Source organism: Sarcophilus harrisii, chromosome 4 (genome assembly GCF_902635505.1).
Source record: "Sarcophilus harrisii chromosome 4, mSarHar1.11, whole genome shotgun sequence".
NCBI lineage: Eukaryota > Metazoa > Chordata > Mammalia > Dasyuromorphia > Dasyuridae > Sarcophilus > Sarcophilus harrisii.
The window spans coordinates 149992608-150019524 of record NC_045429.1 but is presented as its reverse complement, the minus strand read 5'-3'; the positions used below and the strand labels follow the sequence as shown (position 1 = coordinate 150019524).

General features: G+C 33.6%; 1 protein-coding gene across 1 annotated transcript in view; it reads left to right on the top strand.

Annotated features, from left to right (window-relative positions):
• Positions 1 to 997: 997 nt before the first annotated feature.
• PHACTR2 (phosphatase and actin regulator 2) overlaps positions 998 to 26917 on the top strand; it is a 247294-nt gene continuing 221374 nt past the window's right edge. Inside the window, exon 1 of the mRNA XM_031937682.1 lies at positions 998 to 1313. Within this exon, the coding sequence (XP_031793542.1) occupies positions 1301 to 1313 (13 nt within the window). The 5' untranslated portion in view covers positions 998 to 1300. The remainder of the gene's footprint in view (positions 1314 to 26917) is intronic.

The following is a 26917-nucleotide window of genomic DNA, read 5'->3' as shown; positions in this document are numbered from 1 at the left end:
ATCAAGAAGTTTAATTTGTTATAATGAGAACAGTTCTACATTGCATCTGATGTCATGATGTCATGCAGTCTCCTGCACAGAACAAAAAATCAAGAGACACTTGCTTAAACACAAGCCTGGGGCTAGATAGTGAAGACAAATTGCCTAAAAAATGAAAACTAGTGAAATGTTATTTACTTTTAAGTGAACTGTCAATAGAAATTTCAAGGGAAGACAAAAAAATTAAATGTATTTGTATTTAACCCTTCAGATTTGAGTTTCAAGTAGTAGCAGTATTCACACTAGCTTTAAAGTACCAAACCCAGTTTGGTCCTCACTTTCTACTCAAGATTTATCATAATACAAGTCAAGTCATGTCTCCTTTGTAAATCTCTTCTGGTGATGTAAAAGATTGAATTACATGGATATTACTCCTTCTCATCCTTTTGCACACAACAATTTTTCATGCATTTAATCATTTTAATTGTTTTAGGGTGCTTTTGAATTTTTTAAATTCCAATCAAAAGAGCAATTTTTAAAGAATAAAACAGTTGGGTCTTTTTCCTTCTTTTTTCTTAATTTGAAGATTTTGAATTTGAGGGTGTGCATTATTTCTAGCACAGAACCCACAGCTTAGGCTATTAATGAATTGCATGTTTATTAAAGATGATTTCCTTTCCTTTGAAATTATATTATAAAGGGGTCCCAAAATAATTTGTGAGAAATATAAAAAATCTAGTTTACAATATTCAAATATAACTATACTCTAATGATTTTTTTAGTTAGCCATTAAAAGATATTTTGTATTTTAATTTTTAAAAAATTGTTACAACTTTCTAAAAAAAAAAAAAACCTTTATCTATTTAAAATAAAACTCATGCACTGGGAAAAGTCAGTTATTTAAAAACATTTCTCTCTTAATGTGTGTCTTCTTGCTAATGTTTGCTGTAGTCTCCTGAAAAAAAAATTCCCAGTCGTAAGTGATATTTCTCCTTTTCAGAAATGTGCAGCACATGCAATGTTGCAGGGGGATTTTTTTTTCTCTCTCTCCTTTGCTCAGAAGAGAGGTGAAAACCCTGGTGGATTCAAGTATCTTCTTGATAGGCTCAGACTCTCTTAATCAGCCTGTAATGGAGCTAATGGCTGTTTGTCATCCTTGGAGATATAAATTTCCTGGCGATGTCTACTGCAGACAGTGCATGAAGTATGCTCTGTGTGCCAGCAAGGGCTGATGATCAGGGGAAGGGCAGGGTACTCCATTAGAGGAGGAGAAGAGCAGAAGCTGCCGGTGTACAGAACTCTGCTTTTCCACTACTGAGACATGGATAATGCCGGTAGGTGAAACAAATATTAATTTTTCACTGCTACTGAGTTCATTTGCATTCTGCGGCATTTCCTGTAGCAGGTTTGCCTATTCATGCTTTTTTCCTCTCTTTCTGTTCTGCACTTAAAATGTCCTGGAAGCTGATTTTTTTCTTGAGCAAAATGTAGCATGGACTCCTCTGTATATAACTAATCTGTTTCCCTTGAAGTTTGGGAAATGTGAATATAAATAAATTATAATTCAAAAATACCCTTTCAAAGACTTAAGTGCTGTTATAGTTAGATTGTAAGAAGTGTGGACTTTGATCCTTTTGTACTCTGAACATAAGGCAAAAAAAAGCATTTAGTTAACTAAAAAACTATCATGGACAGATGGCAAAAGATGGATGTGGAGTTAATGGGCAGAAAAAAAAAATCAAAGGAAGAGCATATTATGCACAGTTTATTAGCATGTCTTTATCCTACATAAAAAGGAAAACACTTGCCATCTAATGCATTTGTCTTAAAGCCAGATTGTATTATAGAAAAGCATAGGATCGTTTTCTGCTTGCCATTTTAATTTCAGAGTGCATGCATTCAAGGGAAACTATGCATCTGTTCTCATTGATGCATTTGTTAGTGCCAACCTGACAAATATTTCATACTTAATGCTCAAAGAACTTACTGTTCTAATTTTTAAAAAATGTTTAGTATCAATGTACTTTTGGTGAACCTTATTACACTTACAATTCTAACTGCACATGGAACTTACCCAGGTCCAGGTCTCTCCCCATGGTGCTACTTTCCATCCCCCGGCTAGCCAGCGGCACTGAATTGAAACAGTGGATTCTTTGCCTCCTGAGCTTTCCTTGTCTGAGTAGTGGTTTTGCAGTGATAACCCACAGTAATCTTGAAAGACAGTAATTCCTTTTAATATTGAGAAGCATTTTCAAAAACAATTTTACAACCTCGGCTTGCACTTTTTTTTTTTTTCAGTAAAAGCATCTTTGTTTATGAAATGTAGTGTTTCTCATCCACAACATGAGCAGTGTGATGAAATGGAGATTTTTGAAAATCTGGTGTCTTGATTTCTGCCATTAAGTTCTGTATCTAGAATAATGCATATTCTGTGGCTAAAGCTTAACTTTGACATTGTAACCATAAGCTTTTCTTTCTTTCAATTTTGCACAATATACTGAAATAGTATGAAATTGAAGATGGAAATTTAAGGGCTATGAAATAATGCAGAGAGAACATAAGAGGGAAGGGAAGATGTTTGTATTTAGGAAGGGGTCAAGTTGATTTGTACATACAGACCCCTTTTGGGACATTCAAAAATATATCCTAGGGATTTGAAACATAAGCTCTTAGGGATGCTATTCCATGACAAGACACAGTTCCAAGAGATCTCCCTTATAGAAATAGAGGCTGTTCAGGTAAGAGGAAAAGAACAACACTGAATCAAAAATTTAGCCTTGTTTTAAATCCTGCCATTCACAATTAATTATACCAAAAATTTGCAAAGCTATCACTTGAATTAAAGTACATGCCTTTCTTAATGACTCATATATTTATTTTAAAGGCCATTTAAGAAGGAGTTAAGGAGAGGCTAAGAAAGAAAACCATAGTAACAGCTTTTTCCTGTATTGTTTCCTGTCGACTTAAAAGAGGCCCCTGACTTATGTCCTTTGCTAACTAAAGCTTTTTTCAGTAATATATTGGCAAGAACTGTAGTTATGTATTAACTATATTTCTCACAAGTTCAGTAATACTTGCAGAGAATACCTTTTGGAAATACCAATTTTGGTACTGTTTTGAAGTTTGTAAATTTGTCAAATAGGTAAACTACCGTTGAACTGAAAAATTAGTTTCAAAATACAACTTTCAAGTCTTTGAGACACACTTCCTCATATTGGGAAATGACTTTTTAGTTACTACATGTAATGATTCTAGACTCTATTTTCTAAAAGAATTGTTTGATGATACAAACCATCCACTAAGTACACGTACAACTTTTCATAAAAACATTATATTTGCTATCATGTAGTTAACATTATGATCTTAAGTAGCCAAACATAATATAAAAATAACCCCAAAAGAATAAACCAAGAACTATTTATCTTGGAGTTTCTCAAATTCAATTTAAATAATATATGATACTAAATATTTCCTTAAATATTTGTGTAGTCTGGACTACCACCCCTTTACCTCCTCTATGTTGTCTATATAAATTATTTATTTTCCTTGAAGTTTGGAAATTAAACATAAAAATATATCATTTTAAAATACCCTTTCAAAAACTTGAGTGTTTTTATAGTTGAACCTAGGAACTTATTTGGGCATAACTTTTTAGAGTTTATTAATCCAGTAGCTGAATTTAACCATTGAGGGCAAGGACTAACAATTTTGTCATCAGTATTATTTAATCAGGCCTTCTGCTGAATAGATTTTCCAAGTCAGGATTTGGATAATTGTTAGGGAGAGACTAATAATTGCTACACATGAGCAGAATGAATCTCTCTAATTTATTCAAACTGAGTTGAATACTCCTTCAAAGTTCTTTATTGGACAAAAATTGGTTTTTTGTGTGGTCTCCATTGGTGGTGAAGTGGGAGAAGATCAACTATATGTGATGTTTGCTGGTTCAACATTTGAATGTGTGATTAAACAATTATGCTGTTGTGAATGAATCCATCTTCTAGTTAGGCAGCATAGAGCTGGCATTCCTACCATCCCTGAGAATGAGACATTCTTTCACTATAATTGCTGGCTTATGTATTCCTTTAAAAGCTTTTCCTGGAACAATAATAAAATATTCATCAAATAATATGTGTATAGTATGTCAAAGCAGTTTAAGCAATATTTGAACTTTTGGGGGGAGCAGTCATATGACTATATCTGTATGAGATTTTGATGATTTAAATAGAGGATGCCTTTTTTTTTTTTTTTTTTTTACAAAATATAACCAAGAATGCTTAGTTGAAATCTCTAGAACTAACCTTCCAATAGAAAATTGTATTGCTAGGTAACTTTCATACCTTTCTCTCATCAAGGAGTGATAGTAACAAATCTAGAGGCAACATATATAAGGATTATCTTTGAAATTGTAGTAATCTAAACACCATTGCAATGAATTGTAATTCCTTACTCTATATCCTAAAGGGCTGATAAAGATCAAAAGTTCTGTATATTTAATGGAATGATGATTATTTGGCTAAGAAAAAGATACTGTTATAAGAAATATTTGATGTGAGATTAAAAATGGCAGGATGGTTAAGGTCACATTTTAGAGGGAAGAAATGATAGGGTTTATAGAACCTCCCCTTTCCTTTAAAATCAATTCAGTTGATTTAATGATAATAGTTATTTGGTTCCTAGTGATCCTCACCCAGAGCACAGATGATTGCAGAGCTACTTGACATGCAAGCAGTGAACAAGGTACAGAATACCTCACATGAAGGGCCACAGTCCCCTGCTACCATTACTATATTAGCTCTCACAGGGCTAAAGTAAGCCCAATTAAATACTATTACATCATGCCTGATGTTTTTGCCCTCCTGGAAACATCTCATGCTAGGTAGCCTCTATTACCACTGTACTTGTCATACTAAATCAACCAGTATTTATTAAGAGTCTGTGCCAGGCACTGTGCTAAGTGCTGGGGATACAAAGAAAGGGAAAAAAACAAAATAAAGCACACACACACACACAGATAAAACAAGCATAAACAAACAACAACAAATCCAGGCCTTGTTTTAAAGGAGCTTACCTTTTAATGGGGGAGACAAACAGAAAAGCTACATACAAGATAAATTGGGAATAATCAACAAAAAGGAGACATAATATAAGGGAAGCTGGGAAAAGCTTTTTGTAAAAGTTGAAATTTTAGCTAAAATTTGAAAGAAGCCAGGGAATACAGGGGATAATGAGCAAAGAAATAACTCTAAACCTAGGGAGCATCCAGTAGAAAAGCCTCTGCAGATGATATTCTATGCATAGAAGTCATTGAATCACAGAGTACAGGGGGCTAAGGTGTAAAAAGGTGTAAGGAAAAAGTAGAAATTTTTTCATTAGGAGAGTATTAGCATTAGTTTAATAGGAAGCCACTGGAATTTATTGACTAGAGAGGGTGAAAAGATAACATAGTCAGACCTGTCCTTTAGGAAAATCAACTTGTCAGCTGAATAGTAGACGAAATGTTGTGGGGAAAGACTTGGGGCAGAGAAACCAAACAGCAGGCATTTTCAATAGTCCAAGAATGAGGTGTTGAGAGCCTGTCCCAGGGATGTGGAAGCTTTAGAGGAGAAAAAGGCAAATACAAGATATGTTATTAAAAAAAATGTAGGACAGAACTTGATAACCAATTGGATATTGGGAAGGGCAGCGTGAGAGAGAGAGAAAAAAGGTTTTATTGAGAATTTGGGTGATTGATTGGGAGGATAGTGGTCTCCTTAACAGTAATGGGAAAATTAGGAAGAATTAAGATCTGGGGCAGGTGGAAAGATAATTAATTTTTGTTTTGTTTTGGGGATTTTTTTTTTAGGCAAAGTCACTTCAACCCTTTCATAAGTTGAGGTCTCACAAATGATTAATTACCATTACTAAAGATTTTCTTACCATAAGGATTGGAGCTTGAAATTCTAGTTATGTGATGGCTAAAATAATTAGAGATTTTTTCATTAGGGGAGTATTAGCATTAGTTTAATCCATAAAATGAATGTAATTTAGAGATATTATCATCCAGCATGTTGGAATTTCTTCAAACATGAAGTAATGGTCTGTGTTTTATTCTTTTTTGCATTTCTCACAGTGGAGAGCCATAGACATAGCGAATTTCATTAAAATCAATCAGAACTGAGTTGAAGTTTTGCCTCTGATCCATATAGGGTATATGATCTAGGCAAGTCATCCAATCTCTTAATGCCTCAGACTCATTTGTCTTCTTTAAAGTCTTAATTATAGTTATTGTAGTACTACAGTGGCAGAAGGGTTACTTCCCCAGGAATTCTATATACTAATGAAATCACAAGTCTAGACCAAAAAAGAAAAATGACCTTCATAGTAGCTTACATTATATTACATACAGTAGATTTCAATAGCTATTTCATGAGTGAATGTGTTTCCCTTATTATTGGAAGAGTTGCATCTTTTCTTACTCTCTGTAATGCCTTATATAAAATGCCAGTTTTATAATTGAATATTTTATCAAATAAAAACTTCCTTAAGAATTTATTTAAAACATTAATAATTAATTTAGTATTTCAAGGATCATTTAAAAGAGAACATCCTACTTATAAAATGTAGGGACTAAAGAAAAAATTAAAACTTGGTAAGTAATGAGAGGGAAATGAGATATATCTAAGATTATTTTTTCAAAGCTCTTATTTCATGAAATCAATTATGAACTTTTAAAATGAAACTTCCAAAAAAAATAAATTAAAAAATAAAATAAAATGAAACTTCCCAAAGGAATGATCAAGCTCTTAAAGGGGTGTCAGGGTATGTAGGACACCTTTCATTTTACAAATGAGGAAATTGAGTCCAAGAGAAGTGACACAGAAAGTCATTGGTAGAACTATGACTAAAAGCAGGTCTGCTGATATTTAGTTCACTGTTCTTTCATTGATTGATTCTGGTTAAAACACCAAATTAGCATCCTGAGGAGTCTAAATTTCCACCCTCGTTTTGTTCCCTTTTTTATTGTAAGACATTGACTGAGTCTGGAAGAATTACCTTGCTTTTCATGTCTAAACAGATTCATTCATTTAGGTGTGGACAACAGTCTGGCAAGATGGATCAGTAAAATTGACTGTTTAGACTACCTTATTTACTTGTGGCATGAGGAAGTTTCCAGCTGTAATGATTCATTGATGTACCATTTCATGGGTTATTGGCCCATGCATTATTCCTTTTGCATTCCTATTTCTCTAGTAACAAGACTTATCTCAAGCCTGGCTCCCTCCTGCAAACAGGCTCATACAAATTAGTCAATATTTAGACTATCGGAAAGTAGGAAGAGAATTTCTATTTCTGGTGTTTTTGTTTTATTTGAAAGAGGAGAAGAGAATGTTTTAACCAATGTGTTTTCAGACTTAGGCTGAAAGACCACTAAAATTATGCCTTCTCTAGCTCTCCACTAATCCCAAGGTGATTTAAATGTATCATACATATTTATGGTATAGGAAGGATGGTCTTCAGGGAATAGGGCGAAAAGAGCTACTGAAAAAGCCCTAAGGAGGCTGGAAGAGGAGAAGAATCAATTAATGCCCTGTCTGCTTCCTCATCTGTCTTGTCACTCTAACTCTTCATAATCTCTTTTGCTAACTTACAACCTGTGCGATCTTGGAGAAATCAGTTGACCTCTTTGGGCCTCAGTTTACCTATCTGTAAAATGAGGGGGCTAGACCAAATGACATCTCTAAAAGTTTTAATGAGATCTTCTGATTCTTTTATTTTCTCTTGCTTTTTTTTTCATTTTATATTCCTCCTCATACCCTCAAATTTTTATGACCTTTCCAAAGTCTATTTCCTGAGCATGGGGGAGATACTCTTTTATGGACAAGCCACTTCTAGTGTATTATCATATTAAGTCACTATCTGATGCCAGTTGAGGTTTGAAAGTTTATTTGATTTGTTCATGTCTCTTCTCTCTTCTAATAGTTTTGAGCCTTTCTACCATTTCTGTTACTCATTAGTATCACCGTTACAACAGGCAAAGGAGAAGGAACTCAGGTCAGCAAGTGTCTTAAAAGCAAGAATCACATCTTATTTATCTTCTCCTCTCCTGAATAGATTATTGTATATGTCAGACACATCCAAGTATTGTTTTATTTGCTGAACTCTATTTCTCCCCTCTTTCTTTTTAAATCATTGATTAAAAAGGGATGAAGAGGAGGGAGGGAAAGTAAGGATGCATTCATAAATAGATATAATGTAAAAACAAAAGACGTCAATAAAAATAAGATAATCTTTTAAATCTGATAAATGAGAGGACTAAAATAAATGACCTCCAAGGTCTCTTCTAGCTTTAAATCTATGATCTTATGAACCTTTCATTTTTCTTTTGTTTTTTTATTTTATTTTATATGTTTATGCTATATGCTTCCCTGACCTACTATGGTCTTTTGTGTAGTATATGTGTTTAATAAATGATTATTAAATTAATAAATTTATTAGGTCAGTCATTTAATTAATCAAAGTAGAGATTAGAAAAGAGGTCAAAACTAGTGCCTAAAGGAAATTTGTTATCTACTTATTAGAATGGACTACTGACAACATATATATTTGAAAGTATTTCGTCATTTATTAAATGTGGAATATAGTAAGCTAATTTTATATAGTGTAAAGCAGGTACTGTGAGCATATATAAAAGAACAATGCAAAGATATCTCTCCATCTTCATAATTTAATTAGTTCAGTGCAGATTTTCAAAAAAGAAAAATCAAATAGGAAGTATCAGTGTCCATAGAGATCTTAACAGACTCGTAAACACTGTTCTGTTTATAGCAGAAGAAATATCATGCTTAGATGATAAAGAAATGATTGTAGTAATAGAATTTTAAAAGATTTCCCACCCAGTTACAAAATTCTGCAAGGCAAAGTCCTTTCTGAAGTGTATAACTACCTTTTAAAATGTGTTGTGACCACATATCACTATAAAAAAGTACAGATGTTTTTATTTAAAAGATGGAGTTATTTTAGGACCATTGCTAGAAAATTTGGAAGAAATTTTTTTTTAAAGCATGATGAATAAGTTTGAAATTTAATGGGGGATCACTTTAATGGAACATGAAGGAAATTTGTTCTTACTTTTTCTGTCTGCCTTCCTCAAAAGAGACTGTTAGTAGTCATTCATTATTAGAAAGAAGGAAGATATAAAATATTAACCTGGGATCAAGAATGACAGTTCCTTTGTCTCATTTTTGTTGTACCTGGTCACAAATAGGTCTTTCACAGCCTGTGCTATAATAAGCTGTGTTCCACATACCTTTTTCCTGACCTAAGTTTTATATTATTGTCTTACAATATTCCTCTGAAAATATGCTGTGCAACAAGTTTAATTTAAACATTGACAAAAGTATTGAGAGAACTATACTTATAAAGAAAGCAGATTTTCCTATTGTTTGGGATATTTTAAAAATCCTTTCAGCATTTTCCTTGTGCCACTCAAACAGCTATTAATAACTCTGTTAAGACCCTCAATAGGGATCATTTTAAAATTCTTTACTTTTTTAAACCATTTATACATTTCTAATATATATAAAATGTAAGATTCTATTGTCACTGATATCTATACCCTAAACTAATATTTCCAATATATATTCAAGTGCTCCTTTACCCCTTTCTAATTTCTTATAGAACCTAAACCTTTTGGGATAATGAACCATATTATAGTTTCGTCTACAGCCTGAATTGTCAAATCACTCACTTTTCTTTCCTCCTATCTTCCCTGTAAGAGTTAGTATGGTATAGCTGAAAAAGATCTAATATAGGAGTCAGGTAAATACCAGGTTGAAATCCTGATTTGGACACATGCTGTCTGTATGATCCTAACTTCTCAATACCTTGCAGGCAAGTTTATAAGACTAGAAATATCAGAGTAGGTTCCAATTTGCAGTGGAATTTCTTTGAGGGAGTTTCTATGCGAATGAAATCACAGAATCACAGAAAATAAGAAGGAAGAGGAAGAAGAGGAGAAGAAAGAAGAACAAGAAAACAATGATATGAAGAATAATGATAACAATGATTTCCTGGAAATGCTAATAGACTACATACCTTTTTTCTAAGCTGCATATTATTATTGTTATTACTGTTGTTGTTATTGCATTAAGTTTTTTATTATTTATCAAATACTAACCAGTAGCTTCATAACTACCTTGTACAAAGATAAACAGGATCTCCTGGGCTTCTTTTGGAGCTAAAAAAATGTTTTGATATAGTTTTAGTTGTAAATATTGTTGTTGGGGTTCAGCAATTTCATTAGTGTCTACCTTTTTGTGATTCCATCTGGGGTTTTCTTGCAAAGATACTAGAGAGGTTTATCATTTCCTCCTCCAGTTCATTTTACAGATGGAAAAACTAAGGCAAACAAGATCAAGTGACTTGTTTGGGTTCACATAGCTAGTAAAGCAACTGAGACTAAATCTGAACACAGGTTTTCCTGATCCCAGGCCCAATGCTCTATTCACTGTACCACCTAGCTACCCCATGTAAGGCATATTGCAGATATAAAAAGTTCCATACTTTTTATCCTACTATTTTCTTCACAGATTGTTGCCTCTTTTCCTGATCTATTTATTAGTGAAATTTAAGAAATAACAGGTAAGGATTTGCTTGTTAAGAAATGATGAAAGGGTTGGTTTTAGAGAAACCTGGGAATTGATACATATTGAAGAGAGCAGGACAAGAACAGATTATACCATAATCACAATTTTTTGAAAGACTTTTAAAAACAACTGGAATCATGATGAAACAAACTCCCTACCTGCAGATAGAAAGTGGTGGTCTTAGTGTATATTGAGATTTTTTTCAAACCTGGCCAATGTAAGTTGTATTTAAATAGAGAATTTGTTTTTGTTTTTGTTTTTGTTGCTGAGGCAATTGGAATTAAGTGACTTGCCCAGAGTCACACCGCTAGGAAATGTTAAGTGTCTGAGATCAGATTCAAACTCAGGTCTGGTGCTCTAACAACTGTGCTACCTAGCTGCCCCTATAGAGTTGTATTTTTAAAATTATATTATTAAAGTTTTGTTTTGTTCTTGTTGATACTTTTACTTTTTATATCACATTTATTTCTGAATAGACCCTCTTTTTCCCTCCCATTATTAGCAAGTCATCTCTTTTTTCAAAGATTAAAAAAGAAAGAAGTCAGGGAAAGAGTTCAGCAAAATAATCAACACCTCAGCTGTGTCTAACAGTATATGCATTATTCTATACCTGTAGTCCCCCACATCTGCAACAAAAGGGGAGAGGTACATTTTCTCAACATTTTTCCAAGGTCAATTTTAGTTGTTATAATTACATAGAGGCCCATTTTGTTCAAGGCTCTCTTTAATTCCCTATAAGATATCTTCACTTCAGTTTTCCACCATCACCTCAAATTCAACTTGTCTCAAATGAATATTTTCATCTTTCTTACCAAATTCATTTCCCCTCTAAAATTCTCTATTTTTGTCACTGACACCCCTCTGCAGTTAGAGTCTTGAAACCTTGGAGCCACTTTGACACTCCACTCTTTTTTATCCCCTAGATGCAATCTGTCACTAAATTCTGTCAAGTCTTAGTGATTTAAACTCTCTCTTAGATTTTTTCCTTTTTTTTCTCCCTTCCCACTTCTGCACAAACTATTTGCTCCTCTCTTGGCCAATCTGGTTTGGCATCTCCTGTTGAACAATTGAAGTAGACTCTTGACTTGTATCTCTAATAATCATCTTGGGTGTCATTGACAACCTAATTTTCTAAAAGACTTCCTTTCCATATCCTTGCTCCATGTCTTATTCAGGGCTTATGGAATAAAGTCCAATGTCTTCAACCTAACATTCAGTGTTCTCAAAAATCTGATCCTAAATTACTTGACACTATAACAATAATAATAATCTCTCTTACATTTACATGTCACATTCTTTACAACAACCCAATGAGGTAAGGCATTATCAACTGTTTAACAATTAGACAATTTTAGTCCTAAGAAGACTAAGTTTCAGAGCTGGGACTTGACATGCTCTTTCTACTACTAAATGCTGCTTCATTATTCCCTAACATAAAACTTTTGCCCTTATAAAGTTAGTCTTCTCATGGCCTTATACATACACTTTAATCATTCCCATCTGATCTTTTCCCACCATTTTGAATGTACTTTTTCTAACTATACCCTGTCCCATTTTCTAGGCTCTAAAACATAAAGTGCTATGAATTTAAAAGGAAACTGAATATCAGTCAAGTCCTCAGCAACAGGAATCGAGGCAGACATTTTCACCTATATTAATAAGAAAATGATTTTAAAAAAGGCTTTAATGAATAACAATTACAGATGTTATACATAAGGCTATTCATAATTCCTGGTAATGATGAGGACTGGTCCCTAGGTGATTCTATATATAAATATAAATGGCATAGTCCAGCAGTATTGGTGGACCCCAAAACTAAGGTAGCCCAATTGCATTGAGAAAGGCATAACTTCCCACCAGATTGTTGACTGTTTAGACTACAGTGATGTTTTCAGTTCTGGGTGCCACATTAAGAAAGATATTGATCAACTGGAGAATATCCAGAAAAAGGCAACCAGAATAGTAGAAGATCCGGAGTTCATACCAATTGGAAGAATTGAATATTGTTGGCTGGTAGAAAAGAATACTCAAAAGGGTGGATATGAAAGCACCTTTCAAATAGGTGAAAGTCTATTGTAGAAAATAGATCAGGCTTCTACTATTTGGCAAAGAGGGAAGAATAAAATCAATGAGCAGAATTTTATCAAAGATAAATTTATGCTTGATTTCAGAAAAAAAATAAAAACTTTCTAGCAATTAAAGTTATTCAAAAATAATGAGATTCCTATCACTTGATGTCTTCCCCCCAATTCTTTTAAGCAGCTCCATGTCTCCAAGGAAGTCCTGAGTTTAATTCTGGCCTCAGAAGCTTACTAGCTGTGTGATCCTGGGCAAATCACTTAACTCTCTTTGCCTCAGTTTCCTTATCTGTAAAATGAACTTGAAAAAGAAATGGCAAACCACTCCAGTATCCCTACCAAGGAAATCCTAATAGGGTCACAAAGAGCTAGGCATAACTTAAACAACTGAATAACAACAAAAGACTGGATGTTCATTTATGATGTATTTTCTATGCTTTGAGCCTGTGTTCTTTGAGATTTTTTGATTCCATGACCTGAAGATTTTTTTTTAGGAATGCTTGTCAGGCTGAGAGTAGAAAACAACTGGTAAGATTCATTGCACATCTTGAATATGTTAAGTACTTAATAAATGCTTGTTGAATTGAATTCCCCCACAAGGACAAGGAGTCTAAGATGATAGCTGAATGGTTTCATTTTTTTTTTTTAAGTGGCTGACCACTAAACTAAAAAGAAGCAATTGAAGGCAGTAGAGAGCTCTTGAACTGGAAGAAATGATGGGTCAATGAGGGTGAAGAGAACTGAGAATCATAGTTGTCTGAGTCTATTTAGTATAAAGTCAAATAAATAATGTTTCATTACTCAGTAGTCCCTGAGGCGATCACTGTATTACAACACAATGTGATAACTGATGAGAAGCAATGATGACATAGTATGCAGAATGCCATTCTTGGGTTCAGCAAGACCTGGGTTAAGACCTGTTTCTGATCCATCATAGTTATATAACCTTAGACTGCTCACTGCCATAGGCAAATTTCTAAAATTATAAATTATAGAAGAGTTGCAGACTTTCATTGATGGAAGAAGTTTCCACATAGGTTACTTCTTCACACTAATGAAACTCTGAGACTAGACCCCCCCCCAAAAAAAAAAAGATGATTGATATTCAGATAACATGGACTTTAATTCATCTAGAAAAATTAAATGTTCCATTAAATGTTAAGAATGCAGATAGCTATGATGCATTTCACAAAGATTTACATGCAATATGGTGGAAAGAAAACTTTAATTTGCTATTCAAAGAGATAGCCTTCAGCAATTAGAAAAAAATTGTTCATGAGAAATATCTTCCCTGATGATGTTATATAAATGGGGTGCCATCACAATACTGTGGAAAAAAATAAGGACAATGGACTTGTGCTTTGAGTTATTGGACGTGGTTTCATATTTTGGTTCACAAGGAAAATGAAGTAAATGCAACTTTTTCCTCCTGAAAGAAATCCCTACATATACATATCCTTTATCCCTTTTTAAAGTTTATTCTTTAATAAAAGCTTTTCATTTTCAAAGATAGTTTTCAACATTCACCTTTGCAAAACCTTGTGTTCCAAATTTTTCTCCCTCCCTTTCCTCCAACCCCCCTCCCCTAGACAGCAAGTAATACAATATTACATAGCTATACATATGCATTTCTTAAGGAAACCAGGTGACTCAGTGGATAGTGTTGGACTTGAAGTCAGGAAGACCTGAATTTGAATCTTGTCTCAAATGTGTCTCTGAAGAAATCCTTTTTCAACCTCATCAGTAAAGCTGGAATAATAATGTCAGTTATTTCACAATTCACAGTTATTAGGGTCAAATGAATGACTGAAATTCATGCAAAGTTCTTTGCAAACCTTAAAGCACTATATAAGGGAACTATTATTGTCTTAGAATTGTGCTTGACTTTTTTCTGTGGAACTCAACTGAATTGCCATTTGACATGAGTAGCTTTTCATGGCTTATCTCAAAGGGACCTAGACACTTGACTGAGGTATATTTCAAATATTCTCCATATGTAATTAAGTTATAATAAAAAAAATACAGCTCTGGGTAAAAAAAAAAACTCAGCAACAACATTTAAGGCAGCACTCAATGACACAGTGTCTGGTACGTTGAAAGTGCTTAATAAATGCTTATTGATTGACCTGTTGTATTGAATTTCTTCATAGTTTCATCATGTGTGCAAGAATAGAATTCAAAATCCTGTAATATTTACTTCACAGAACTGTGAAAAATAAGCAATGTTTATAAATATTTTTAAGATGAAAGGAGTGTTATTTGGATGCATCCATTATTCTGAAAACAAAAGAATATTAAAAAGTATTCTAAAAAGAATACTGCATTCAAACCCTATTTTGTTAAATTCTGTTCTGTTCTACAGATATCCCAAAATGATCTGCAAGTTTTTACTAGGAGCACTATGAAAAATTTCTTTAGAGTTGCTGGGCCAAAGTACATACTGGTTATTATAAAAAAGGGCTTTGTTTATAGAAAGTTAAGTCTGTGATACAGACCAACACAAGCCAGGAAATTCCAAAGTTAAAAGTTGGTGCTTGGTTCTGACCAGTTCTCCTGGACTCCGATAAAGTTTGGACTGAAGGATAATATCAGCTCTGGTTTTTACCTGCCTGGTTTTTTTTTCCCTAATGGGTGTCACAACTTTAATGTACTTTGTAAACATGTTTCGTTTTATTTCCTTGAATTTTTAAAAGTAGACCACACCAGTGATGACTGTGGAATGTGTATTTCTTGAAAAAAAAGAAATGGTTTCATCCACTGAGACTTATTCTGTAAATATTATTCTAGGTTTGTAAAACTAAAATTATGTTAAAATTTTGTAGGAAAAAAAAAAACTTTCTGAAACCCATTCAGTATCTGTACCATTTCTTTCTCTTTTTAGAGGTCAATGTTGATAGTTTTTCATTTCTTTCTTCTTTTTGAGGTTTAGCTTAATCTTCATCTTCTGTATGAAGCCTACCTGGAATCTCCCATATTCTAGATGCTTTTCTCCCAAATCATTTTGCATCTAGAAGGTGTAATGGCACATTCTTGTAATCCCAGTTACTGGGGAGGGACTGGCATAAATGTCCTGAGTTTGGGAATTCTGAACTGTAGTAGGCTATGCTGATTGGGTGCTGGTACTCAGTTCAGAGTTGATGTGATAAGTTTGAGGGAATAGGGGTCAATCAGATTGTCTAAGAAAAGATGAATTAGTTCAGGTTGGAAACAAAGCAAGTCAAAGCTCCCAAGCTGATCAATAGTGATTAGCTGATCAATAGTGATCAACACCTCCAGCCTGAGCAAGATATGGAGACCCTTTCCAAATAATAATAAAAATAATAATAGTGATGCAATAGATAGAATGCCAGACCTGGAATCTGGAAGACATCTTCCTGAGTTCATATCTGGCTCTAGTCACTTACTAGTTGTCTAATTCTGGAAAAGGTATTAACCCTGTTTGCCTCAATTTCTTATCTGTCAAATGAGTTAGAAAAGGAAATGAAAACCATTCCAGTATCTTTGTTGAGAAAATCCTAAATGGGGTCACAGACATGACTCTACAACAACAAATATATTTTGCTTATACCTGTGTAGATACATCTTGTCTTCCCTGGCTAAATTTAAGTCCTTCAATTACAGAGACTAATTTTTTTGTCTTTGTATCAGCACCTGGCACAATGTCAGTCAGTCAATAAACATTTATTAGGTGTCTAATATATGCCAAGACTGTACCAAGTTCTGAGGATACAAATAAGAAAAAGAAAGAGAATCTTTGTCCTTAGGGAATTTACAATGCACTAGGAGAAGGCAATATGCAAAAGAAACCCGAAGAGGGGGAGGAGATGGTAGAGAGAAGGTGTAGAGAACAGGATTACAGTGAAGTCCAGTCCAAGAAGTTCATCTGTTAGGATGGTAGGACTACTCCATGAGCCTTCTTTAAATGGAAAATTTGGAAGGAATTCTTTGTTTCTCCCTCTAGTTCTCTGATTAGAGGGGTAGAGGATACTGAAGAAAGGTGAGTATGAAAGCACATGCATTTTCATCAATGATGAATTTAGTGATGAAGAGCTTTTCTAGGAGCATGATGATATTATGGTTCAATTCCAAGAAATGCAGTTTGTGAGAAATGGGGAGTTGCATCTGTGATCCCTCATTAAATGAAAGTTTTGGCACATAATAGGTGATTAATATATATTAATTGATTGGTAGATGCCAAGTGTAGATGAATAATATCAGAATATGAGATCTGGGAGGACCCTCAGAAATCCTTTGTTTACTCTTTTCCTTTTTCATATAAGGGAATTTTTCTCATTATCACAGGCTCCCTTAAACATATTTGTAATAGTTATTTTTATCTTTCATTGCATTCATTGCAGTATGTTTGTATAAAGATTACCATGTGTGAAAATCTTTTAAAACTCAAGATAAATTAGCAAAGCATGCTGATAGTAATATGATCCTTTTAAGACCCCTTTCTTTTTAATGTAATTTCGAATTTATATCTTAATCCTATTCTTTATCTGTTAGCTTGATGTACAACTTTGGATAAGTCATTTAACAACTCTGGTCCTCAGTTTCCTTATCTGTAAAATGAAGGGCTTGAACTAAGTTATCTCTAAGATCTCATCCATATAACCTTCTGGAGAATTTTCAAACTTCTTAAATTTGGATATAAACCTTTTGACTTTTCACCTTTTTTCCCCTGTCTTTTCATATAATTCTCCTTTATATTCCCTTAGATTCTTACTAGAAAAACTCTAAACCCCATGAAGGCAAAGACTGTTATTCAGTCTTTCAGTTATTCAGAGTATCCCCAAAGCCTGAGAAATGTTTTAAGCTTTAACTTAAAAAAAAATTGCATTCAGGCTTATAGAATACCCTGCCTTTTTGTCTTTATTTCCCTGGCACAATGCATAGCATCTAATACATATACATGACTTGTTAATTGGATTTATACATTTAATTTCAATCATAGCGGTAATCTGTTCATTGCCTGTAGCATTCCATCCCCAGCCTCCATTCTTTTGTGGAAAATGGATCAATATCTACAGTGTGTGCTCTCCTCATGTTTTGTCTTATAAAATCTCTTACTTCCTTCATATCAAAGCTCAGAATCCACTTAACACAAGATATTTGCTGATACCACTAGCTGAATTCTCAGGCAGTTCGGGCAGTTTCATTCATGTCTGACTGTGACTCTTTTTGGGGGGTTTTGTGGCAAAGATACTGAAGTAGTTTGCTACTTCCTTTTCCAGTTCATTTTAGAAATAAGGAAACTAAGGCAAACAGGTTTAAGTAACTTGCCTAGGATTAAGTAACATAGCTAAGTAAGTGTCTGAGGCTAGATTGCAAATCAGGAAGATGAGTCTTCCTGATTCCTGGCTCAGCACTATTTCTATTGTACTACCTATCTCTTCCTCTTTATATATGAGATAAACAATATATTTTCATTGAATTGGGAAAAAGATTGAATGCGTCACTTTTGAAACTTAAGAATTTACTGCTCCAATTTATATAAAACTCTTAATAACAGAATAGTTTTAGTATTATTGTTAGGTTTAACTATCAATTATTAGGCTTAATAATAGAAACTCATCTTTTAATTTTCACTAGAAACATTCTTTCCCAAAGTAGTTTAATAAGTTCCTTAACACTTACGTTTTATGGAAACAAAATCTGTGGAATTTGGTAATGGGAATATAAGAACATGTAATTCACAATACATTGTTGCTTATTTTAAAATAAGTTCTCTTTATGCCTTATTTATAGTACAATCATTTCCATATAACTATCACCTTCCACTGACAATGAACTTTCTTATATGGCAAAGAAAAACAATAATTAATAGTAAATTTCTAGTCACTTCTGGTTTCTAAGAAAATAGTTTCTCAAAGTTTAGTTTATTTTTCTTCTTTTTATTTGTATTACTGTAGTTATATATGTCATTGTTAGTTCTGTCTACTTCACTCTGCATATGTTCATAGAAATTTTCTTATATTTCTTGGATTTTTTCATCTTTATCATTTCTTACTGAAAAAATAATAGCTGTTACTATCTTAGACCTATGGTTTGTTCAGACATTTTCCAATCAATGGCCATCAACTTTGTTTCTAGTTTTCTGGAATGCTTAAAATAGTTAAATGAATATTTTGGTCTTCATAATGTCTTTCTTTAAGCATTTACTACAAAAAATCTTGATTCATTTGTGTATTTTCTCCTTTACCTCTTAAGTGTGTATTTAAGGTTAAGCCCTTCTGTCAATAAAAAGTTATTTAAAAAAGAAAATAAGGTTAAGCCTTCAGCCTTTTTCTCAAATTTTTCATTACTTTTGAAGAGCTTCTTTCAGCTCTAACAATTATTTCTATTATGGTGACAGCCAAATCTATATTTTTAGTCCTGCTATTTTTTCCAGGCTCTAACTATCTACTGGATATTTCTTTCAATTTGTAGATGCTGCCATTTTCTTATCATGTCTAAAACTAGCTTGATAGCCTTTCTTTAAACCAAGTTCCCTGTCATGGATTCCAGTGTTGAACAGCTTTGAGTGTTGACATATATTTTAGCATGCATTTTGCCATTTTGGAGACATGACCCTAGGCAAGATACTTATCCTTTGGAAGACTGTTTCCACATCTGTAAAATAGGTTAACAAGTCCTACCCTACTTATGTCACAGGGCGATTACGAGAATCAAATTTATTTTCAATAGTGCTGATATTTGTATACTGTTTTAAGGTTTGCAAAACACATTATGAGATAGTATATGTAAAAGGCTTTCTAACTTCAAAGTATCTTATAAATGTAATCTGTTATTCCTATTTTTGAATTTTCCTTCTTCCTCAATCCTAACATCAATCATCAAATCTAGTAGATACTTCTTTATGTCCTTTGCATCTATCCCTTCATTTCCACTGGCAGAATGTAAATATTGTGATAGTAATCCTGAAGCTGATACTTCATAGAGTCTTTTAGTACCAACAACATTTATAGACAAAAGTATTTTTAAGAGGGGTTGAATATAACAAAGTAAAGTTAGCGTATATGCCTCAGTTATAAATTGCCAAGTGAAATAAATTAACCTTCGATCTGAAAAGGACATTCAGAACTGAAAGCCTACTCATATGATGGTATCTTTCCATTTCCTCTGAACAGAGTAGAATAGTAAATAGAAGACTAGTTTAGTGAACAGAATCTGGGAGACCTGTTCTAAGTCCTGCTTCTGATACTTGTTAGCTATGGTGACCAGAAATAAGTAATTGAAACTCTGAGAACCTCAGGTAATGTTCTAAAATTCATAAATTATATATTGGCTTCTCCATCTACCCAAATACACTAATAAAACCACAATTTTTGACAATTTTTTTTCAAAGTATTCAAATTCAGCAATGACCTGCACTTTTCTCTTGACTCATAGACTTTGAGAAATGTAATCCTAACAATAAGGAATAATTTTATATTACTTTAAAAGTCATTTAGATACACTATTGGTGTATTGGTAGAACTGAGAATTGGTCCATACATTATGAAAAAAATATGGAATTATATCAGAAAAGTCATACTATTCATATTCTAGTTACTAGGTGGCAAAAAATAGAAAGCAAAAATAAACTTCCAGTGATTACAAAATGACTAGAAAAAAATTGTGATGTGTGAATAGAATGGAATGTGTGTGTGCCATAAGAAACAAAGAATGTGAAGAATTCAGAGAAACCGTGGAAGACTTGGATGAACTTAGAATAAAGTAAGCAAAAATGGGAGAACAATCTACACAATCACTACAATAATCATTTCTTTTTTTAAATTGAAGTTTTTTTATTTTCAAAACATATGCAAGGATAATTTTTAATATTGACCCTTAAAAAACCTTATGTTCCAATTTCCCCTTTCCCCCAATTCCCTCCCCTAGATGGCAAGTAATCAAATATATGTTAAACATGGTAAAAAAAATATGTTAAATCCAATATAGGCATATATATTTATACAGTTATCTTGCTGCACAAGAAAAATCAGATCAAAAAGGGAAAAAATGAGAAATAAAATAAAATTCAAGAAAAACACAACAAAAAAGAGTAAAAATACTATGTTGTGATCCACCCTCAGTTCCCACAGTCCTCTCTATAGGTTTAGATGCCTCCCAATATCATAAGATCATTGGAACTGGCCTAAATCATCTCATTATTGAAAAGAACCATGTCCATAGTATAATCTTATTGCTGTGTGTAATGACCTCCTGGTTCTGCTCATTTCACTTAGCATCAGTTCATGTAAGTCTTTCCAGGTCTCCCTGAAATCATCCTGCTGATCATTTCTTACAGAACAATAATATTCCATAGCATTCATATACCATAATTTATTCAGCCATTCTCCCACTGAGGAGCATCCACTCAGTTTCCAGTTTCTTGAGTACACAAAGGGCTGCCACAAACATTTTTGCACATTCACTACAATAATTCAAAGAAAAACAACATTGAAAAGACCATTGAAAATACTGACCAATCCTGACTGTCAGGGACCACAGAGTAGTATGCCTATCTCTTCTCTATAGGGAGGTAATGAGTGGTATTGATGGAATGACTTATAACCGTATCAGGTGACAAATGTGTTGATTTGTTTTGTTCAACTATATTTTGTTACAAAGGATGATTCTATTGGGTGGTGAGAAAAGTAATTATTTGGAATTAATAATAATGTAAGAAAGTGAAAAAAGCATCAGGAAAACATTTTATTAAAAAACTAATTAAGGAGACAATCATTTATTATATGTCAGGCACTATACCAAGTGCTTTTTAAAAAATTATCATATAACATTCACAACAACTCTGGGAGGTAGGTGTTATTATTATCCTCACTTTACAGCTGAGGAAACTGAGGCATACAGCAAAGAAGTGATTTCCCCTGGGTCACACAGCTAGTAAGTTTCTGAGGCTAAATTTGAACTCATGTCTTCTTGACTACAGACCCAGCCACTGTGCCACATAATTTCTGTTAGAAAGCAGAAACATTTAAACTATGAATTTCAAAGCAGCATATGTGTGGTACAGTTCGAGGTAAACAGGTGTGTGTGTGTGTGTGTGTGTGTAACAGGTATATATAAAATATAACTGCTTATAATAACATGTGATCATTCATTTGAAGATAGGTACTCCATAGAAAAGGAAGAAGCAAGATCCATTCTCATTTGCTACTGCCCTGGACTGAGTTTCAATCATTTCAATTACTTAGATAGGAAGTAGGGGGAAAAAAGCAATAATAGATTTAGAGTCAAATGACCTCATTTCAAATACATGTTTTGCCATTTACTAACCTTGTAACCTTGGACAGGTCAAATATTTCATTTCTTTGGACATCAATATTCATGTGTGTGTGTGTGTGTGTGTGTTTGTGTGTGTGTAAAGAAATGAAATGAAGGAGTTTAAAAGAAATAATTTCTACAATCCTTCCTAGCATTACTGTACTCTAATAACTTGTAAAATCATGATTTCTTTTGTGACCAAGAAATTGGCTCAGTGATTAATTGGTATTGGTGTGTAATTTTATCATGATGTACAGATTTTTAAAAATACATTTATTTCACCTTCCCAAGTTGAGTGGGTTGATTTGGGGGTGGAGAATAAAAATAAACTGACATACAAAACTATTTGGAAATGCAATGTTCATCCTTTCTTTTGTTGCAGAAAGTAAAATAATTTTCATAACGTAGAGCTCTTTTTAGAGATATAATTGCCTTCCCAATAGGTTAGGACCCAGAAGAGAATGAGATCCTCTCTCATGGAGGGATTTTGGCCTGGGTGGGGGGACGGGGTGGGGAGAGAACAGGTTGCTATATAGGATTTTCCTTCTGAAGTGGGGAAAGTAATTCAGAAATCCAAAGCAGTTGCTATCTGTGTTAAATTCTTTGACTGCACTAAATATCTAACACTGGGAAGTAGAAAACCATTTATGCCAAACTTTGATTTCAATTTTACTTGTGTAGAGGGAGAGGTGTATCTTTTATTTTACCTATTCAAAAAAATATATCTCCCAGAGGTGGACTTCCTCTGCTATCCTTATAAAATACCAGAAACTAAAACCTTTCAGTTTAAAATGCTTTGAAATGCCCATTTATTTTTTTTTCTTTTTCATTATCACTGTTTTAAATATATAATTTAGAGAAAAGACATATGGTATTCATTTCTTCCTGGTCTTTAGCCACATGAATGTGATTTGGTTTTTGAAACTCCGGGATAGTTATAAACAGAACTTTGCAAAATCTTCTGTTATCAGTTTGGTGAGATTTCAGGTAAATGGTATATATATATATATATATATATATATATATATATATATATATATATATTTCCTGTTTTGATTTGCTTGAACTTTAAAAGTTTTACATTGTTTTAGCATTAATTTTCAAGAAGGCCCCCAAGGTCAAAGTAGAATGCTGAGAAGTTCACCTGGTTTTGTATTTAAAACAGAGCAAAGCCACATAATTACATAGTCTTCCTTCCCCTTTCCTTCCCCTCCCCCTTCAAGTCCTAGCCAAACTGTGTGGTGCCCCAGATTTATTTGAAACTTAGCAGGGTACTGCATTGTTATTAGAGGAGGTTCCCGTGAGATAAAGGCTGGCAGAATTGAGGTGGCAGCTAGGCTACAAAGACATTTTTACATCTTTTTTCCCTAGTGGTACAGATCAGGAGTTCATCTTTCTGGAGTAAAGGTCAGCAAATTTTTAACTCTTCATAGTCTGGTTTTAAGGACCATGAAAGAATGTGGCCTTCTCTCCCTCTTCTCCAAGAAAGTCTCCAAAATGCCTGTTAAAAATTCAATTACAGGGGCACAGCACTGGTCCTGAAGTCAAAAGAACCTGAATTTAAATATGGCTTCAGACACTTAATACTTACTAGCTGTGTGACCCTGAACCAGTCACTTAAACCCAATTACCTCACACACACAAAAAAAGAATTCAATGACGAAGTATTTATTAAGTATCTACTACAAGTCAATCTAGCACCCTAGTAAGCACTAGGGACACAATAGCTTAACAGGGTGTTAGACTGACTTATAGTATATATTTAATAAATTAGGGCTTCCTAAGTGGAAGAATGACATAGACCTGCAGCCTAGGAATATCACCCTTTTCTTAGATTAATATCCAAGACCATCGTCAGTCATCCTGATCTATACTGGCCACTGGATGGCCTCCAGATGGCTCTGGAGGGGAAAGTGAGGCAGGTGACCTTGCACAACCCTCCCTCATTTAAATCCAATTCACTTACATGTCATGCCATCACCTCTCTGATGCTATGGTCCTCTTGGAGAAGGAAGGACAAACAATAATGCTATTTACCCTGAGTACATTCCATATGAATGTTGTCTCTTTTAGAGTAACCATTTTGAAGCTTTTCTTTTTGGGTTTGCCTTCGAATTCTGTGAGGCGCAAAAAGGAACCCAAAATATAAATGTAGTCACAATCCATTTTTGATAGGTCACAGTGTCAACCACTTTGTCTACTAGATTTGGCTCTCAAACTCTCAAGCTAAGTCTCAGGTTTGGTTGCTTTCAAAGATCTCACCCTAGGAAGATGATGATTTGGCAGGATAAATCAAAGAAACTATCACAGGCCTAATAATAATAATTATAATCATAATAATTATAAATATAATTTCAGTAACTCTTTAAGGTTTGTAAAGTGCTTTACATTTGTTATCTCATTTAATCCTTATAACAACCCTTACAGATGAGAAAACTAAGGATCAGAGAAATTAAGAGATGTGATCAGGATCGTATAAGGAGGATTGGAACTTACGTCTCCATGAATTATCCCCTTATGTCCCTAGCTAGTATGTATTTATTTGTATACAGATACATATATGTATAAGTATTATGAATATAAATGTTAAATGCATGTGGGTAGAATGCATAATTATTTACATATACACATAAAATATAATAGCCCATGTATAGATACATCAGGACGGAGTCTAGGTCTGGATATATAAATCTTAGAATTGTCAGCACAGAAATAATGATTGAACCCACAGAAACTGATGAGATTGGCAAGTGAAATTATATATATATATATATATATATATATATATATATATATATATAGGGGGGGAGAAGAGAGGGAGAGAGAGAAAGGGAGAAGAGAGTTCAAGATATAGCTTTTGGGGGGAAATCACCCATAATTAATAGTCAGGATATAGATAAAAATCCAGAAAAAAGGACTGAGAATGAGTAATTGATGATTAATTAGAAAACCAAGAGAGAGGGGTCATGAAAATCCAGAAAGAAGAAAGAATCTAAGAGATAAAAGTTGTTATTGGTGTTAGATATTGAGGAGAGATCTTTCAAAGTTCCCAATGACTTTTTAGATGCCAGATCCAATGCTCAGTTCTTGGAGAGTCAGAAAGAGAGACGGAGATAGAGAGTGAGGGGAAGAGACAGAGACAGATAAAGAGAGACACAGAGAGAAAGACAGAGAGACAGAGAGAGAGAGAGAAAATGAGGGAAGGAGGGAGAGGAGAAAAGGAGGGAGAGAAATAATTAGAGACAGACAGAGATAGTGGTTTTAGTTTTGGTTGAATGATGAGATCAAAAGTCAGATTGTATCCTACATTTTTAAAAAAATCTTTGCTATAACTAGGTATTGACATGATAGAGGAGATACCAAATTTAGATAAGACATGATTCCTCTAATTTTACAGTCTAATAGGGTGAAAAGACACTGATAACTTTAATATACAATATTCATAATAACTATATTAGGGAAATGCAAAATAAAGTTATCTATATATAAAATGAGTCTTAATGGGAAAGGCCCATGTAGGATCAAGGAAGTCTTCAGAGAGAAGATGGCATCTTTGATATACTTCAAGGGATGAGTAGGAATATAGATAAATATGAAGAGGGAATACATTGCATATATTAGGAATAACTTAACAAATGAAAGTGGGTAGGCACTTGGAAAATAGAGTGTATGGAGGAAAGAATTATGAAATAAAGTTGGAAAGGAGAAAGAGTGGAATTTGATTGTGGAAGACTTTGAATAAGGTATAGGGAGCCACTGAAGATTATTTTTAATTGAGGGGTTTCATGATCAGATCTATGTTTAAGAAAGACTATTCTGGAAAAACAAAGAATGGATTGAGAGAAAAGGTAGTAGAATTCATTTAAATAGTAATTATTCACACATAATGTTTTAAGATTTACAGAGTTATTTACATGTATTATCTCACTTGAGCTTCACAACAACTGTGTGAGGTAGGTACTATTATTATCCCTATTTTGTAGATAAGAAAATCAAGTCTGATAAGTTAAGTGACTTGTAGCATCCTATAGCTAATTAATAAACATCCAGCGTCCATTTGACTTCAAGTCCAACTCTTTATCCACTATGCCATTTAGTCCATCAATAAACTTTTTAAAAGTTCCTACCATGTGCTGGGCCATGTACGACAAAAACTTGTTAGGAAATTATTACAATAATCCCAGCAAGTGGAATTAAAATTTTGTTTAAGATTGTGAGGATGAAAATAGAAAGAAAATATAGAAAAGTTTCAGTGGGAAAATTATTAGCATTTGGTAATGATTAGCTATGGGAGGTGAGTGAGAGGGAGTTATCAAAACTAGCCTCAAGGTTTTGATCCAAAATGATTTACAGTATATTCTTATCAGTTATATATTTTTCCATCCTTCTTCCCCACCCTGTACCCCAAAGGGCTAGGAGATTGCCAGCTGTCTCTGAAGATTTTGAAAGGAACAGAATTTTGTGTAACCTTGGAAACAGCAGAGCATATTTGTATATTGTAGTTCAAGTAATACCAGAAAACTGTCTGCTATTCAGCCTAAATTTTCCTTTTAGTGTTATTTTTAAAATAGTGTCTCAAAGAAAATGAATTTCTGTCATTTTGAGTCATATCATGGATAGGGGGAAAACAGTCCTGTGTTGGCAAAGCAATAAACTAAACAGTAAAGGGATAAATAATCTAGACATTATTCCATCCAAGCTAATTCCTTCTCTGTGAGGGCAAAAAATACTTGCAACTCTGTATGATCCTTCTATCAGACATTTTGGACTGTTGGAATGGAGATTAGCAAAAATTTGTGCAAGTGTAAAAGTTGAATATGTAAACAGGTTGAGGCTTCTACTAGCCTTTTCCCAGCAGTTGAGTAGACTCTACTGTGTGAGACCTTAAACTGAAATGTTGGAGTGTCTTCTCTTGTGTCCTATGAAGTTGTTTACTCACGGACTGTGCTGCCAACGAGA